Here is an 18,523-nt window from a genome sequence, read left to right as displayed (position 1 = left end):
TTCTATAGTCATTCTTCTTATTATTCTCACAGCATGAAAAAAACTCTTTGGGATTTCATTTGATCTGCTTGGCTAGTTTCTTCTTGTAATCTAATTTTGCCTTTCTTACCATACTGGTCACTTTTCTTGCTTGACCTTTGTATTGTTCATGAGTTTGCTGGTCACCTTTCCCCTTATATATCCTCCACAGCATTTTCTTTTCTTCTGCTCATGCTTAATGATATTTCTCATCCATATAAATCCTACCTAATTAATCTTCCTTCCTTCCACAGCTTTGAGTTTCCTCCTATACTCATCATAACCACCTGCCTCTACAAGGCAGGTGGTTATGATGAGTATACCTCTTCTTGAGAGAATATTCCTCAGTTTTCACAATCTCCTCAAGTCAAGACTGAAGACTGCACAGTCACTTTATCTTGCCCGGAGACATTAGACTCCTTCCTTCACGTCAATTGTCAGCATCCAAGAATCCATTTTATGATGGTAAAGAAAACTAACAGTAGTCCAGCCTTCCTAGACACATTAGTAACATGCATTCCTAATGGCAACCTATCTTTTACAGCATACAGAAACCCAAATACAGTATGCAGAAATCCACAGTATACAAAAAAAAAAAAAAAAAAAAAAAAACTTGAATCGGTAGCCCGAACAGTCTTTGTTCCTATGAGGCTTCTCTTGCAGCCAAACCCAGACATATATGAGAGAGTACCCAAAAATAACTGGAATCTGAACTTGGTGCACACACGTTTTCTAGTTATGGGTGATGCTGCTAGGCATCATAAGTGTGCAGTTTTCTTTGCCAGTCTGACAAGTGGCATGTGGTGAGGCGTGTGGTGAGGTTTTCTGCAAGGATAGAAAAATCAGAACTCCATGGTGGACACAGGAAGTTAAAGATGCGGTGAAGGAAAAGAAGAAAGTATATCAAAAGTTCCTGGCAAATAAATCAGCTTGTGCTCTTAGAGAATACAGAGACAAATGTAAGAAAGCTAAACACTTTGTAAAACTAGCAAAACAAAACTCATGGGAGGACTTTGGCAAGAACATAGAAAATAAATATCAAGAAGGTGGCAAAATATTCTGGAGGTTGTTGAAGAAACTTAGAAATGGAGAAAAGAGTGTTGTAAAAGGAGTTAGAGATGATAAAGGTGATATGAAAACTGGAGAAAAAGATATCCTTGAAGTATGGAGTAATTACTTCGAAAAATTCTAAATGAAACAAGCAGTGATAGTACATTGGTAAAAAACACTCAACAGGCATACAGTCAGGAATACATATCCATACTTGAAGTAGAAAAAGCCATCAAAGGCTTGAAATGTGGAAAGGCAGCAGGAGTAGATGATGTCCGACCAAAAATGCTGAAGTATGGTGGTATAAAAGTCTTACAGTGGCTGCACTGCAGAGTTCAGAAGGTCTGGACAGAGGGGTAAATTCCTGACGATTGGAGTAGAGCTCTCATAGTACCCATATATAAAAAGGGAAATAAAATTTAATGTGAGAATTACAGAGGTATTTCCCTACTGAGTGTTCTTGGTAAGATTTATGCCAGTATACTTGAGAAATGGTTGAGAAGAATTGTGGAAGAAAAGCTTGGTGAAGAACAAGCTGGATTCAGGCTAAATAGAGGCTGTCAGGATCAGATCTGATCAGACAAATAGTGGAGAAATCATGGGAATATAACAAAGATCTGCATTTAAGTTTTGTAGACCTGGAAAAGGCCTATGACAAGGTGCCAAGAGAGAAGCTACGCTACAGTTATATGGTGTCAGTGGGGCATTATATCAAGCTATACTTAGTCTTTATTTGAGTTGTAAGTCAGCAGTTAGAATTGAAGGAAGTACAGGAAGATGGTTTAATGTTAAATCTGGTGTGAGACAAGGATGTACATTATCCCTCTGTTATTCATTATCTATATGGATCACATTATGAAGGAAAGTGGTATTAAACATGATATCAAAATTGGAGATGTTAATGTCTGCTCTGTCTTTATGCGGACGATGTTATACTTCTAAATAAACCCGCTACAAGTCTGCAAGATTCCCTGACTAAATTGAATAACTGTTGTAATAGATATGGTATGAAGGTCAGCAATAAAAAGACAAAGACAATGAAAATAGGCAGAATCATTAAAAATGTCAACTGCGTTGTGAACGGAGAGCCTGTGGAACAAGTAAAACATTTCAGCTACTTAGGCACGATATTTAGTGAAGATGGTAAATTAAATATGGAAATAGACAACAGAATCAACAAAGGTAGTATGGTAGGAAGTCAATTGAATAAATTCATATGGAATAAGAGAGAAATTAGTCGGAACACTAAATTAGCTGTATACAAGACAGTATTCAAGCCAATTTTAACTTATGGATCTGAGAGCTGGGTCAGAAGTAAAACACTTGACCAAAGACTAGAAACTGCAAATATGAGAGTCCTGAGAATGATTAGAGGCATGAACAGATGGCATCAATGGCAATATCATATTAAAAACTAGGATATTAGGAAAGAACTTGACATTATCAGCATCCAGGAATGCGTTAGCAGAGCTAATCTCAGGTGGTATGGACACTTAAACAGAATGAGCGAAGAAAGATTAGCAAAACAAGTGTTCTCTGCCAGGTTGGCAGGAAAATGACCCAGAGGAAGACAAAGATATATGTGGATTGATACGGTATAATGTGCCTTAGACGATAGATATATAAGATCTGATAATGTTGGAGTATATATAATGTTGATAATGTAGGATCTGATAAAGTAACAGACTGATTTGCAGGAAAATTGTAGATAGGAAGTTAGTAATGATGTAAATTTTTTATGTAGTACTATCATATCTTGTACAGCCCTTGAAGGTACATGGCAGGAATTTGATGCTGATGATGATGTTTTTGAGTAGACTGCGTGATAGTGTGAGACAAAAATAGCCAGAAATGGGGAATAGTGGAGGTTGGCACCATGAGAATGTCCCAGCTCACATGGCCTTGCCTCTTTAACAGTTCTGATGAAAAACAACATGGTGGCTGTTCCCTGCCCTCCCTACTTGCCTGATCTCTCTTTCCACGTGACTTTTTTCTTATTCCCACAGATGAAGAAAACCATGAAAGGGGTGGTTTGTTGATGTGGATTGAAGTGAAAGGAAAAGTTACTGGAGGCCATAAACAGTATTCCAATTGAACATTTCCAGAACTGTTCCCAGAAGAAAAAGTTTGGGACAAGTGCATTGACTCACATGGAGAGTACTTTGAAGGATACTAGAATATGATATTATGAAATTTAATATATATATATATATTTTTTTAATAATTCAGATTATTTTTAGATATCCCCTTATGTGCCACACCCTCCTATCTGATGGCTACAGTTCCTACAGAATCAACAAAATAAGTAATCCTTTCCTCATTCATCTCTTCATGAGTCATTAATTTCAGTAAATTATGGAGACTGCAACTGTGTTAGGAATAATTACTTTAATTTCCCGGCTTTTTAACATTCATATTAAGGTCATCATCTGGAGTTTATACGTATATATATATATACAAAGGCAAGCTATATTACATTTCAAACAGTATGCCAGAGTGACAATGATTTGATTAGCCATTATTCTGCTGGCCTGGCCTCTAGTGAAAAAAAAAAAAAAAACTACATCAGAGATGTATCCTATTTATAACATCATCAGAGAACAAATTCACATTAGTACTTTTAATACTGAAAAAAATTGGTGGCCTTACAATAATTTAACATAAGTGTTTGTTATATGAAAGCTAAGATCCTACGTTATTACAGTCCTGATTATAATTAACTCTTTGATCAAAAAGGTTATGTGAGTCAAATATGTGCCATCCATTTTCTTGGGATTTTTAGACCACCATTATTGTTAAGATTTGGATGTTCATGCCATATTTTGGTGTGATGTAAAGAACAAGTGCCTTTCCAGTCAGTTCTATGCAGGGCATGATCAAAAAGGCCAAATTTACCATAGTATTAAATTTAGTGTCCCATTTATGTTCCTTTTTTTCAAATAGGAATTGTGCACATCCTGCAGTGAATACTCCATGGTGGGCCAGTGGAGGAAGTAGATCCTTAGATGAGTTGAATAGGTTCTTTAATTTTGCAGGAAGTTTAAAGGGGGGGGGGCATTAAGGTTGTATTTCTGTAGTATTCTGTTTATTTTATCTGATCCCTTTAATGTATGGAATGGCTACAGTTTTATAAAAATAAACTAGATTACAATAAAATCTAGTTTTTTTTTTTTATTTTTAAGTGGAGTCATGTGAAGAATTTTGTTGATGGTTTTTTGTTGTAAGCATTTTTCAGAAAGGTATTTGCTGATAACTTTTAATTCATGTTTAAGTGCTTGCTTGCTTAATGGAGCAAATCTTTAAAGCTCTGATTTTTAGTGTGTTAATGACATCTTATTTTTGTGGTTTGGGCAGTGGTGGTAAGAGTTTGTGTATATATATTGCTCTAAAAGGAAGTATGTTTCTGACTTTCAATTTCAGTTGTGAATTGTATGCAGTTGTGTTGTTTGTTTAGATGGCTGAAGAAAGTGTCCAATGTCTGGCAGCATGGGATCAGATAACAATAATAACAAAAACATTTTTATAATTGTACCTTCTTTTTGTAGGTAAAAGGTATTTTGCCAGACAAAATGGGCAGAATGTAATACATGGGCAGAGAGCACCATGATGTTGGGCAGGACTGTAAAAAAAAAAAAAAAAAAAAATGTGTCATTGATTGGAACATTTGCGAAAAGGGCAAAGATGTCAAAACCGACTAATAAATCACTTTTTTCAAGTGGGATGTCCTTAATTTTGTTTACAAAGGGATTGTTGTGTGTTTTTAATATGGGAGGGGGGGGGGGGATGATCTACCAACTCCTTGAGTGTTGATGCTAGTTTCTTGGCTAATAATTAGGGCTGTTAATAGCTTCAACCAGCTGTTAAGGGCTTCAACTATCAGCCAAAGCAGTACATTCTGCTTGTGAATCTTGGACAAACCATAAATTCTCAAGGAACGAGCATAGTGGGGAAGTAGTTTTTTAACTGTATCTGCAGGCCAGGATGTGACTGATTTAAGTCATTCTTATGTTTTCTTTTTAATCCAATTAGTTTTGTAATATTTCACAAGGTGATAGGTGCTTGTCTGAGCCTAATCGATTCATTTTTTCCAGATAAATTTTTCGGTTTAAAATAATCATGGCACCGCCTTTATCGTCTCTAGTTATTATGGTGTCCTGACTTGCTGTTTCTGCTCACTTGCTGTTTCTTCCGATTCTATTTTGCTCAGGTTGTTAGTTTATTGTTTAGTATTGTAAAGGAAAACATTCTCTTCAGAAGGCAGTAATGCTATCACCATTCCCTTTGTCTAGACCACATCTGAAATAAATAGAATTTTTTTTCTGATTTTTTTGAATTAAAAAAATACAACTGTACTATCTTCAAACCTAACTTGAAACTGGCTATCCTTATTCATTTCCCTAAGGACTAGTTCCTTACTCTCAGTTCCTGGTGTGTATAGAATTCTTTGTTCCTACAAGTTAGAAAGGTCTGTGCAGTTAGCATAGTGGCTGTGTGCTTTGTAACCATATGCCTGAGGAAGGATTGTCCTAGGTTTGATTCCTGTCAGAGACATGAGGATCTCAAGGATCTTCCTCAGCCATAGCCAAGTTAGCCGGTCTTGGGAGTGGGGCAGTAGGGTTTTTCCCTCCAGTTTAGCTGGTTTTTTTTTCATCCTGCAAGCAGGAAAACCGGCCCCCTGAACACGCACAGACTACAGTCACGAATACCTCCAATAGGGATGCAGCAGAGGAGTGGCGTGCCGGCTGCATTATTTCGCCTTGACTCCTCATTAGGAGGAGACCCAACCCGTCTGAATCAGATGGAAGGGAGAGATAGATAAACAAGTTAGAAAGACTGTCAGATTAGCTGCCATCTGCTTAAAAGAACATAAAAAATACATCAGTCAGATCTAGCAGACCATGCTTCGTTGCAGCAAGTTTAGAAATAAAAGAATTTTTTTAGAATCTGCTGCTGTCCTCAAAATGTAGCCAAATCTGAAAAAATGTGGATGCATAAACTATCCAAAACATTGGAAACATTAATTCTCAGAGATCCCATGTTACAACCAGCTTCTGGCAGGCACCCACCCATAGAAGGTACTCTATTCAGTTAGGACACCAGTCTTTTGTCTACCGAGTTTCACTTAGTTTTGTGTTTCCTTTGTATGTGTGTGTTACAGTTTCATATTGTACCTTCTGAAGTTGTCTCTGTGACTGACATGAAAAAACATTGGATTAAATTTCCTGGTGCCGTTTTACTCCATTAAGCTTCCAACATGTGTTGCTCCCAGCATTTAAGCCTTAGCACATGATTTACTTATATACATCCATATACTTGGGAATTCGAACTCACAACTCACCAACATGTATTATGCACTTAGTCAACCAATGCCAGCATGCACTGATTCATATCCTTGATTTTTTTGTTATTATAATTATCTTTATAATATCAAAATAGTTTTAAAGTTTTTTAAATATTATATCTTTTAATATATTAATTATGAATATATATATATATATATATATATATATATATATTTTTTTTTTTTAATAGCCTTCTGAACATAAGGATATAATTGTTCACATGTCTCGGTTGATGGATTCCATTACTGTTCCAATGGCTCGTGCTTCTATATTATGGCTTTTAGGAGAATATGCTGATAGGGTAACAAAAATTGCACCTGATGTGTTGCGGAAAGTTGCCAAGACATTTATAAATGAAGTATGTAACTTAACTTTGAATTTAATTTTTTCATTTTTATGAAAACCAACAGTTTTTTGTGTAAAACTGATTGTAGCAAAATTTTCACTTGAACTTATTTTTATATGTCAACTTGAAAAGTTATTAGGAAAATTTATGATGTAATTCATTTTCAACATTTTGTATTTGGTTTTATTTTATTAGGCCAGCATGCTTCGTACTTTTCTGTAATTTTTTTTTTACTTTTTTTAAAAATTGTTTTCACCGAGATGTAATTGTAATTGCCTAATTATGCAATTACCTAATTTTTAGAGTAAATTCACATTTATCTAAGTAAAATTAAAGAGTCAAGTTTTAGAGTTAGCAGTCATTTTGTAAAAAAAGTAGAAGGAACACTAGTACTTACCACATATCAAGCTGGTATAATAAGATGGTTCAGAAATCCTTACTCTTAGGGGAAAGAGATAACATTTTTGTTTCCTTTTGCAGATTACTTTTTTTTTTTTGTAAGAAGTTTTGACAGATGCTTTTCTCTTTGTATGTTATAGTGATAACATACTCTTTTTATTGATGAAGTATATTGAGCAAAAATGAGGAACTTCATGCTTTGAGAAAAGATAGAATTGCTATTCCTTTTTAGCAAAAAGGCTAGTCGGAAGGAATTTTACAGATAGCATGTTAAAAGACATTTTGAAAGTTATTAAAGTGTCATACCCATGATACACATTTATTATCATGAGTTGCACTTAATGCAAGAACTTGGTTCAACATGTATCATGTCTATTTTGCATTGGGTGAGCTCATTTTAAACAATTTGTCACTATTTATAGAATACCTGTTTCATTATTATTATTATTTTATTTATTTATTTTTTTTGTAGAATTTTTCTGTAAAATATGTTGACCCTCAGTTGCACAGAAAATTGCAAATGCAACTTTATTCAAATCATTAAAAAAAATCTTGAGCATTTGCTTTTTTAAAATATTATGCTTAGCAAAACAATGATTTTAAGATTATAGCCTATTACATAATTTACAAAAGCAATAAGAAAAAAGCAAAATCAATTATTACAATCAGTAGGTTTTTCTAATATTAAGTATAACAGTATTGAGGTTCAAAGCATATGATAGTTGTCTGAAAATCATTGGGAGTGCTTATATTTTCCTTTATGTATCATTTTGAAATAGGTAATTATACCATATTTACTGATACAATAAAACTTTGTTTTGCTTACATCTGTATACTATTGGTTTACCCCTGGGAAAGAATATTTGAATTATCAGTCAGTTCATTGAACTTACATTGATTTTATATACTATTGCTGAACTAAACAGAGTGCAGGAGGGTATGGTGTTCTCATTCTTACTTCTTTCCTCTACAGTCATTGAAAATAAATGAAACATTATGTACAAAAAAAAAAAAAAGTCACAGTCATAACTTTTTATCCTAGTTGATTTCCACCAGTAAAAAAAAGATTAAAGGAATAGCTAGCTTTTTTTTTCTTTAGATTTATTCAAAATAACTCTGAAAAAAAAGTTCTTTCTTTCATTCTTCATATAAAAAACCCATGTGTAGAGGCTTAAGTACTGTGAGGACATCATGTTGGAGGCTTAATGGATTGTATACAGCACTCAGAAAGGAATATAACAGAATTTAATACTTCCTATATTTCATCTCAGTCACTGAGACATCTTCAGGGATTACAAAAAACTAATGTAAAAACTGTAAAACTGTAATGTAAAAGCTGCTGCTGATTCTAAAAATACTCTCTTTTTTTGAATTTGCTGTGGTGGAGCATGGTGGTTTTTTCCCATGAGATCCTGTGGGTTGTATCCAAGACATGGTCAGTCAGACCTGGTCTAATAGTCATAATAGTCATAAATCAGTCAGACCTGGTATAATAGTCATACATCTGCAACCACGACTGACCATAGTCGGGGTTGGGTTGCAGATGTATGACTTGTGTTCCTCCAGGCGGATGGTTGCTGATCTGCCTGTCTGTCCAAAGTATGCCAAAGTGTTAATTAAAAAAAAAGAGACTATTTTAAGAATCAGCAGCAGCTCTCAGAAATCAACCAAATCTTAATAAATACATTTGCATTAAACTTCCTAAGATTTGGGAAACACTTATCATCAGAGATCCCACCTTACATTCCAGGTTACCTACAACTGCCCTTAGAGGGCACTTTTCCTAGATAGAACTTTAGAGTCACCCACGTGGTTGGGCTTAGTATTGTGTGGTATTTGTGCATATGTTACATTAGTTTTTTGTAATCCCTGAAGATGTCTCAGTGACTGAGATGAAATATTAAATTCTGTTTTAATCTTTTCGGAGTGCGATATACAATCCATTAAGCCTTCAACGTGATTCATATAAAAAAGTAGTGGGATATGATTTAAAAAAAAAAAAAACTTAGAATAATTTTCTCCTTTTTGTCATTTTGAAATAGAAAATTATACTGTATTTACTGATACAATAAAATTTTGTTTTGTTTATGTCTCTACATTTGGTTGTGGGAGACATTATTTGTTGTGCACAGTCATTTCTGTTTTTTTGAAAGTGTAGATGTTTAAGTGAGTAAAAATTTTATTTTTTTATCAAAATGCATAAAAATTAATCCTATGTTTTCAAGAAATAGAGTCCTTCTAGAAGTTCTTTGATTACTTGTATATCCTGAAAATAATAACTGTCTTCTCTACATATATATATATGGCATACCATCCGGATGCAAAAAAAGGTAAGTCGAAGGAAATGATTGTGTTGGTCGATACAAATGATTTGAGAGGCAAGAAGTATCCTATGAGTGAGGATGTAAGGGAGTTGTTAGAAGAGGCAAAACTGAAGAGCAAGGTGAAGATTGTGTCTCCTACTGATTAGGAGGAGGGCGTTGATAGCCAATGAATCTATATGAAGATTGTGCAGAAGGAATGATGTAGGATTTGCAGATCTGTGGTCTGTGTTTGACAGAAAGAATGATCTGTACAATGCTGGTGGACTGCATCTAAATGGTTTTTGTTAAGTATCTAGAGAGAGCTTTGTTCACCGAGCATACTGAAGCACAAATTCAGGGATTAAGCAATTAGAGTGGTAGCAAGTGAGTTTGTGTAAAGGTACCCATGAAGCGAGTGAGTGTGAGAATGACCAAGTGAAGAATCTAGTCTCCCAAGCAAAAATATTGAATAGGGTAGTTAATTCGGAAAGTAAAGGTGGGTGGGGACCTAAAGGGATGCTGCAGTTTCTATATACTAATGACAGAAGTATCAGGAACAAGAGAGAGGAGTTTTTGGCATTGGTTAGTACAGCCTCGCTGAAGGTTATAGGCATTAGTGAGATTTGGCTAATAGCAGATGATGTAGTTACAGGTCCTGTACTCATTGTACTAATTTGGTATACAGGAACGAGTGATTATTATGGGGGGAATTCAACTATGAAAATATAGACTGGAAGAAAGAAAGAACACATGGCAGGAAAGAAATAGAATTTATATACCTACTAAAAGATAATTACTTAAGGCAGCATGTGAAGGATGGGACTAGGGATGAGAAAGTATTTGACCTGGCCATAGGATCAGAAGAGCTATCCATAACCAAGGTGATCACATTGCCTCCAATTGGTGAAAGTGACCATGCAGTCTTGACTTGGGAGATTGTAAAACATGAGGAATATTCTGTCAAGAAGTCGTATATGTCGGACTACAAGCCAGGTGATTATGACATGCTTAGCTTAAATCTGTGCAGGATAAGGATGTTAGTCATGCATGGGATATAGTTAAGGGTCATCTAGAGGAAGCAATATTAAAATTGTAAACCTAAGGTAAGGAGAATTAATCAGATAGGAGTTAGATGGATGAGTAATATCATTAAGCATGAGCTGCAGAAGAAGAAAATGCTGTGGAAGGTGTATAAAGAGAAAGGTGACCAGCACGTAATGGAAGGCAAAATCAGATTGTGAGAAGAATCTAGCCATGCGGGCCAAAGGAAATCCCATGGGAAGTAAGAGAAAGAATAACTATGGAAGATTAACCTTAACGAGTAATGATAATGGTCATGAGGTGACAGAAGCAGATAAAATAGGCAAGTTACTGAGTGACCACTTTGCAAGGATATATCATCCTAGTGAGGTTACTGCTTCAGCATATGTGACAGACTGATGTGGGAATAGAGGTGGGTGAATTGGAGGTTTGTAGGCTATTGCAGATTCTCAGTGTAAATCGAGCTTGTCTTTTGAGGAAATGTGCAAGGGAACTGGCAATGCCTCTAATAGACTCTCTCATTTAATTCTCAATTCTGGTAGAGTTCCAAGGAGAGGGGATAAAATAATTCCCTTGCATAAGGGAGGTTCTAAAACTTCATTAGCAAATTATATCCAATCAGTATCTCCGGCATGGTGGTAAAAGTCCTAGAAAAATTGGTCAAAAAGAGAATTCAGAAATGGGTAGATAAAAATATTATTATTATTTGGGCACCTCCATGGAATTCAAACGCTCATCGTGGGGGACGACCCAATCTATCATACCTTTCCTTGAACCCATTAACAGACAAAGCACTCACAACTGACTGTGGCAACCCATTCCACTCATTCACCACTCTGCAAGCAAAAAATCTAGTCCTCACACCCCCTATTGACCATACCTTTATCCAACTTCCAGGGATAATCCCTTGTTCTGGTCGCTCTAGCCAAGTGCTGAACATTTTCTCTGCATCTATCCTATAAAATCCTTCAAGTAATTTAAATGTTTCTATCATATTCCCTCTTTTTCTCGTATCAACAACTTCTGCCATCCAACCAGCTTCAGTCTATACTCATAGGGAACATTCCACAGGCCACTCTCCATCCTGATCACTCACCTCTGAATCCTCTCCACTGCTTCCCCATTCTCAAGAAACCACGGAACCAGACTTGAGCACAGTAATCCAGATGTGGCTGTATCAAGGCATTATAAAGAGGAATGACAACTTCCTTATCTCTACTTGTTAATGTGTTCTTCAATAGTCAGTTCTCTAGAGTCCTCTGATTTGTTAACTGGAATGTAAATTGTAAGATAACTTGCCATAGCTAGCTAATCTCTAGAGTCCTCTGAATTGTTGTTAACTGGAGTATAAATTGTAAGATAACTTGCCATAGCTAGCTAGTCTCTTTATGATTAAAATTAGTCTCGGCAATTTGATCTTTTCAAGCAGAGAAGTAACAGAGTAAATATATTGTTTAGTCATTTAATATTGAAAAGAGAAAGTTTGCTTCTTTATACCAAAAGGATAGGTAGAGAGAAGCAGTAACCTCCCTATCGCTTATTTAATGTACTTTATTTTAGATGTAAATAAATGTGTTTTAATTATCTGTCAATTGAGTATTGCCTGATTGTTTATTTTACAACTGCACTGTTCCTAAATAAATCAGACTTGAGAGCGGGAAACTAAGTGAGATAGCCAAAGCGTAAAGTTAAGTGCAAAATAGACCATGGCTGTTTGTGTAAAGTTTTACTAAAGGAATTGGTATTAGAGAAAGAGAGAGAGAGAGAGAAATCTACTGGCCGTATTACTAAGTTTTATACCAATTAAAAGATATTAGTGGCACAGTCTCAATAAAAAAAATAAATTTTCTAGTATCCTTAGGCATAAAACTCGTAGTGCAAAAGGTAGATAAACGCAGTACACAATAATATAAGCAAGAAAGATTACGAGAGAGAAAACTCGCACTACTAATTAGAATAATGGTATATAAAGTATAGAGTAAAGACATTACAAAAGAATAACAAATAAATAGTAACAAACAGTATACGTTTACAGCATTACTGAGTGCATAGCATTACTGTAATCTGTTTGTTGAAAGGGATGTGAGATGCAGGGAAGAAAATGTATTCTGTTAATTTTACCTGCATTGTAGCCAACGGATAGTAAGGTGTGATATAGTAAAATTCAGTTATGAATGTATTGTGAATGTAAATTGAGAAAGCAAGGGTATCCTCATGGAGATGAGTGGGTAAAGTGTTTAGAAGAAAAGAGAGGTTGTTGATATATTCTTTTTCTGTAGTGAACCGGATTCTGGAGTTCTGGCTGTTGAGATGGAGGAGGAATGATTGTAATGTATTTGAGCTATGTGGCCAAATGGAGACTACATCATCAATGTATCTTAGCCAGTTAGGAGGTTTAAACTGTTGTTTGAGCAGAAGAGGAGGAAAATCCTTTTCTTGTCTCCTCTATTTATTTATATATAATGTTCTTCCAATTGAAGTAACCAGTATGGGTAGCAAAATTGATGAAATCATTAATGTCTGGAGGGATTTAAGAAAAGGTAAGGTATCAGAAAGGATATTGGTGAAGAATTGATGTGAAAACTATCCATGAACTTAGTACTGCTTAAAATTAAATTCTGGATTAAATATATAATCTGTACATCAAGAGGCATATATCATAAAATATCTGATATGTACCACTTGATGGTACATATCAGATAATTCATGAAGATGACCAGCTAAACATTAAATTTTTGAAATAAATGTAGTAAATTAATATTTCCAAGTTTTTGGATATATGGATGTACAACCTACTCTTGAATATGCTTGGTTATGATGAAATGGTGAGAATCTGTGCATAAAACTTCTTAAGTTATAAGTTATGCAACTATTGGGGGATGGGGAGAAAGGGGTTGAAATTTTAGTTTCATTCTTCACATCATATTTATGTAATTTTGAGTCTCACTAAATGAGATTCAGCACAAAACAGAGAAAGATTTAAATATAGAAGGTGAATTAGGAGTATATTATATCTTTCTTGAATTAAGCAAGGAGTAAAAAAGAATCATCATTAAGCTTAATTTTCTTATTAAATACAAATGTATATTACATTATAATTATTGTATACTGGCTTCCTTCCATATGTTAATATTTACTTATCAATTATAATAACATTACAGCATCTTTTACTTTCAAATGTTTTCATTTTCTTATTTTAAAAATGTTATGTGGTCAGCAGAAGACTTCATCTGCTCATCCAGTGTAACTTGAATTAATCCTGTTATAAATAGGAAAGATATGTCAGCAGTCAACTATTTAGACTTACATGCTGGTTGGAACTCATTGTTGGATTTAATAGAATAAATACAGCACATATAAATAATTAAACAACACATTTAATCACTCATATATTCATCTCAATCACTGAGACATTGTCAGGGAAAAAATTGCAAAAACACACGTTTGCACAAACACTGAGTGGAAAAGATTAGACTGAAAGCCTAACATCCTATGAGGGGGGTGCCATTGGCTAGTTGTAGCTGTGTTGGGCATGAGTTAAAGTTTCTCAAATTTTGGGAAGTTTAATACAACCATATTTATTAAGATTAGGTTGGTTTTTTAATTCTGCTGGTGATGGGTGTGAGATTCTGTGCCAAGGTATCTTAGGCATGGTCAGCAAGCCCTTACTGACCATACTCATGGTGACAGATGTATTTTTTATGTTCCTCCAGGCAAATCTCCCAGTTTGACTATAATAAGATAAGTTGCAGGAAATTGAAACATCTGGAACTGATAGAGGATCCTTCGAAGAGCAGATGAGAGTAGCCAGCTTTAGATAAGGTTTAAATATCGTGCAGAGATTGCTAATGCTATTTTTTCTGAGGTGCCCTGGATATAAGGAACAATGATAGTATTAGCATAGTCAACATGTTGAGAGAGATGGAAGGAACATTAGTTTGTTGACTTTTTTTGGCATGTAACCATTCAACGGGAAGGTTTAGTGAATAAAGGAGAGTTCAGCAGTAAGATCAGCCTCAGTGTAACAGAGATTGGAGGCTCTATTAACAAGGGTTTTGATAACACTTTATTGTTGAGGGGGGGGGGATAATGGGAAAGTTTGTGGTTCCATAAGTTTCTAGCCTGATTAACTTTTAGAGGTGATAGAAAGAAAACAACTTTGTCACTTTTCAACATAATCTCCCTTTACTTCAACACACTTTTCAGATCGTTGAATTAACATTTCTTTGCCCTTGAAAAAATAGTCTGTACTTTTATCTGCGAAATGGCCTGAAACTGCACTTTCACCTCATTGTCATCTGCAAATTGTCTTCCTCGAAGGCTTTTCATCAATTTTGAGAAGAGGTAATAGTCACTGGGTGTTAGATCTGGGCTGTGTAGGGTGGGTGTTCAATCTCCTGGAAGCCACAGTCCTTCACTGCAGCCTTCACAACAATAGCCTTATGGACTGGAGCATTGTCATGAAGCAGGCGAACACCATGATTCAGCATTCCTCATCTCTTCTCCTTTATGGCATTGTGCAATTTGTGCAGGGAGGAATATTCTGCATTCAGGGTGGTATTCCTTTCCTTGAAGTCAATTCCAAAAGATCGTTGCCATGATCTTCTTGGTGGACTGAGTGACCTTGGCTTTTCTCACGGTGCTTTGCATGGTTTGCACCACTCCATGGAATCCCTTTTGGAAAGAGGATCATAATAAAGGACCATGATTTCACTCCCAGTGAGAGTGGATTCCAGCATTTCTCTCTGATTCCCTTGGCCAAGCTTGAAAAACTTTCAGGAACAGGTCACACAATTCTCTTTCTGAATTGAAGAGAGAAGTCGAGTCACCCACCTTGCAATGACCTTTGTCATATGAAGCTTCTCGTGAATGATTGTGAAAGGCTGTTGTTATAAAAAGCCCCAACCTTGCTGAGATTTCTTTGAGCTTCAGCCATCTGTCATTGAGCAGTTCCTCCTTAACAAGAGAGACATTTTTCTCAGTCATCACTTCCACGGGCAGACCATCATGTGGATCATCTGTGATGTGCTCTCTTCTTAAGCAAAACTGTTTAGCCGATTCTTTCATGGTGGAATATGAAGAAGAAGCTTCCCCATATACACCAGCCAGTCGCTGTTTGATAGCATTGGAGAAAGCCCTTCTTTGGTGAAAAACTTTATCACAGCACGGTACTCAAATTTTAACATGACAGCCACTTAGCATGCCACGTGTTAGTCAAACGAGTGCCTCCAACTGAATGACACAGGTAGAAAGCTGAAACTGGTACACTAAACTCTCCGTAGATGATGCTGTCTGTCATGCATGGTGTTTTAAAATTGGTGTGAATTTTGTATGTCAGGCCAGAAACTTTTGGAACCTACCTCGTGTCTACATGTGTGGGTGAGTTTTCTAAAATCAGGAGCATATTTTTCAGAATGCTCTTGATTTCATAGGACTTTAAGCTTTCAGTCTAATCTTTTCATTTACTGACTTACTGTTTGTGCAAATTTGTCTGTGTTTTTACTGTTGTTTAATGTTGTTTCCCTGATGATGTCTTGGTGACTGAGATGAAATATAGCAGTGATTAAATGTGTTGTTTAATTATTTATTGATGCCATCTGTTCACTCCACTAATCTTTCTCAGAACTCTAATATCAGAGGTCTCTAGTCTGATCAAATGTTTTATTTCTAACCCATCTTTCAGATCCATAAGTTAAAATTAGTTTAAACACTGTCTTGTATACAGCTAATTTAGTGTTTCACTAAATTAGCTGTATTCTAAAAAACTAGGCTTTCTCTTTTGCTCAAGACGTTACTTCACTTCAAAACAGCTGTTAATCTTATACAATCACAAATCCACCCAGCTATCAAATACTGTTCTCACATTTGGAGTGGGACTCCTAAAAGCTCTCTCAAAATGCTTGACTCAATGCAGAGGAGAGCAATTAGACTGATAAATAATCCATCTCTTACCAACTCATACCCCCCACTTTCACATAGACGTTTAGTCTCTGCAATTTGTATATTCTACAAATATTTTCATGGAAAATGCTCATCTGAAACAGCATCAATAATTCCCCCACTCTGTACTAAACCCATTGGAACACGTACAGATACCACCCAACATCCCTTCACAGTACACCTTGAAACCCACAGAACAGTCTTCCCCCTGATGTTTTTCCCAAGGAATACAATATGCAGGCTTTTAAATCGAATGTCAACAAGTTTCTCCTTTCCCCCTCCCACTACCCATATATGGTACTAAAGTACTATAGGTGACCAGCCAACCTCTCGTATATGGGCCCAACATAAAAATAAAAAAAAAAATACAAGTTTAACTAATTTCTTTTTTATTCTGTATAAACTTATTCATCTGACTTCCTACTATACCAGCTTTACTAGTTCTGTTGTCTATTTCCATGTTTAATTTGCCGTTGTGCCTAAATAGCTGAAATGTTTTACTTGTTCTATAGACTCACCATTCAGTATACGGTTGATGTTTTCAATGTTTTTGCCTATTTTCATTGTCTTTGTCTTTTTATTGCTAAATTTCAAGCATAACAAGATGCTGTTATAGGCTGTTCATGTGCTTTCTGAGGTTTAGAAATTGTTAAAAAGGGGAGGCACAGGAGGACAAAAGAATGGTTGACTGAGGTTGGTTTGTAGTTTTATTGCCAATTCATCAGTCTTTGCACAATTAGCATGCATTGATTGGCAGAAAATATCACACGGAAAGCTCTTTTTCTTGTCTATAATTTCCAACTTGCAGTTATGGCACTTCTGCGCTTCAGCTGGCCTGTTAGTTAGCAAGACAGGTAGCGCTGTGTTGACACTAGCTTTGTTGCTGCTATTTTTGCCTTATGCTGTAGGCATACCATATAGAAGTAAGGAAACCACCTCTGCATATGTACAAAAGTAGGGAAAATGTTTGTTGTAAAGCTACAGTACTTATTGTTGGTCTTGAGGTTTTCAGGTCCTTTAGCTGGATACTGTCATTTGGGATTCAAAATTGGATTTAAAAAATCACTTTAAATAGTGGTATCATTAGAAAGCATAAAAATATAAGCAACACAATCCAGAGTGCCACACCTGAGGATGATACAGAATTCAAGGGGTATGGTATTTTCAGGACAGCGAGAGAGAACATTGGAGGAGGAGGGTTTTTACTAATGCTAGCAGAAGAATTTAACCTAAAAAGAGTAGCAGTACATCTGGAGGATAGAGGTGAAAAGGGCAATTGATTTGAGGCTGTCTGGTGTGAATAGAAACCAACAGGATGAAATATGCCGTTGGTTGCTACTATAGGCCAGGAAGAATGTAGATGGCATACACTGGCAAAATTAGCACGAGTGCTGAACAAGATGTTATTGTTGTGCACATTAGATAGTAGTGGACCAAGTACTGAGCCTTGCTGTACAACTAGTCACCTCCCCTTCTCCCAGACTCTACTTCCCCATATACCCCTCTTTGATATCTGTCCATCCTCTTATCTAAATCATGAGCTTCGTAACCATTTGGTTCAATTTATTCAACAGAATTCCATGTGGATATGCAACAGAGATTTGAAAGGATTCCACAGGATTCCCTCTGGAATCTTGTCAAATTCCTTGGCTAAGTCTAACAATATCGCAGAGTAGCCATTTTCCTTATCTAACCTCATTGTCACTTTATTAGAAAATGTAAGCAAATTACTAAGATATGACCTATCCCTTCACTAAATCATATTGTTCCTTAACTGCCATATTCTTGTTCACTCAGTTCTGAATTTGGTGTTTTATCAACTTCTCCAATACCTTAACCACCACTGTTGAGATACTGATTGGCCTATCATATGCAACTTCTCCAATACCTTAACCACCCACTGTTGAGATACTGATTGGCCTATCTGTCTTGGAGCCTCCTTTTGTGCTCTTTCCATTCCCTTGGCACCTTCCCAGAACAGGCTCAAAGTAAATGGCTCAGTGAGAGGAGATGCCAATTCTCTTTGTACATTCTCATTAGAGTATGTACAAAGAGAATTAACACACATCATCTGTGTATTAACA

At 35.9% G+C, this 18,523-nt stretch overlaps 1 protein-coding gene across 1 annotated transcript in view; it reads left to right on the top strand.

Annotated features, from left to right (window-relative positions):
• Positions 1–18,523, top strand: part of rb (adaptor related protein complex 3 subunit ruby) — a 482,738-nt gene that overhangs the window by 252,930 nt on the left and 211,285 nt on the right. Inside the window, exon 15 of the mRNA XM_090402121.1 lies at positions 6,601–6,768. Coding sequence (XP_090258247.1) covers positions 6,601–6,768 — 168 coding nt within the window. The remainder of the gene's footprint in view (positions 1–6,600; positions 6,769–18,523) is intronic.

The sequence above is a fragment of the Typopeltis vanoorti genome, chromosome 12, assembly GCF_054136105.1.
Source record: "Typopeltis vanoorti isolate ZY-2024b chromosome 12, IOZ_Tvanoo_1.0, whole genome shotgun sequence".
Lineage (NCBI taxonomy): Eukaryota > Metazoa > Arthropoda > Arachnida > Uropygi > Thelyphonidae > Typopeltis > Typopeltis vanoorti.
Note: the sequence above shows the minus strand (reverse complement) of the source record. Positions and strands in the feature narration are given on the sequence as shown.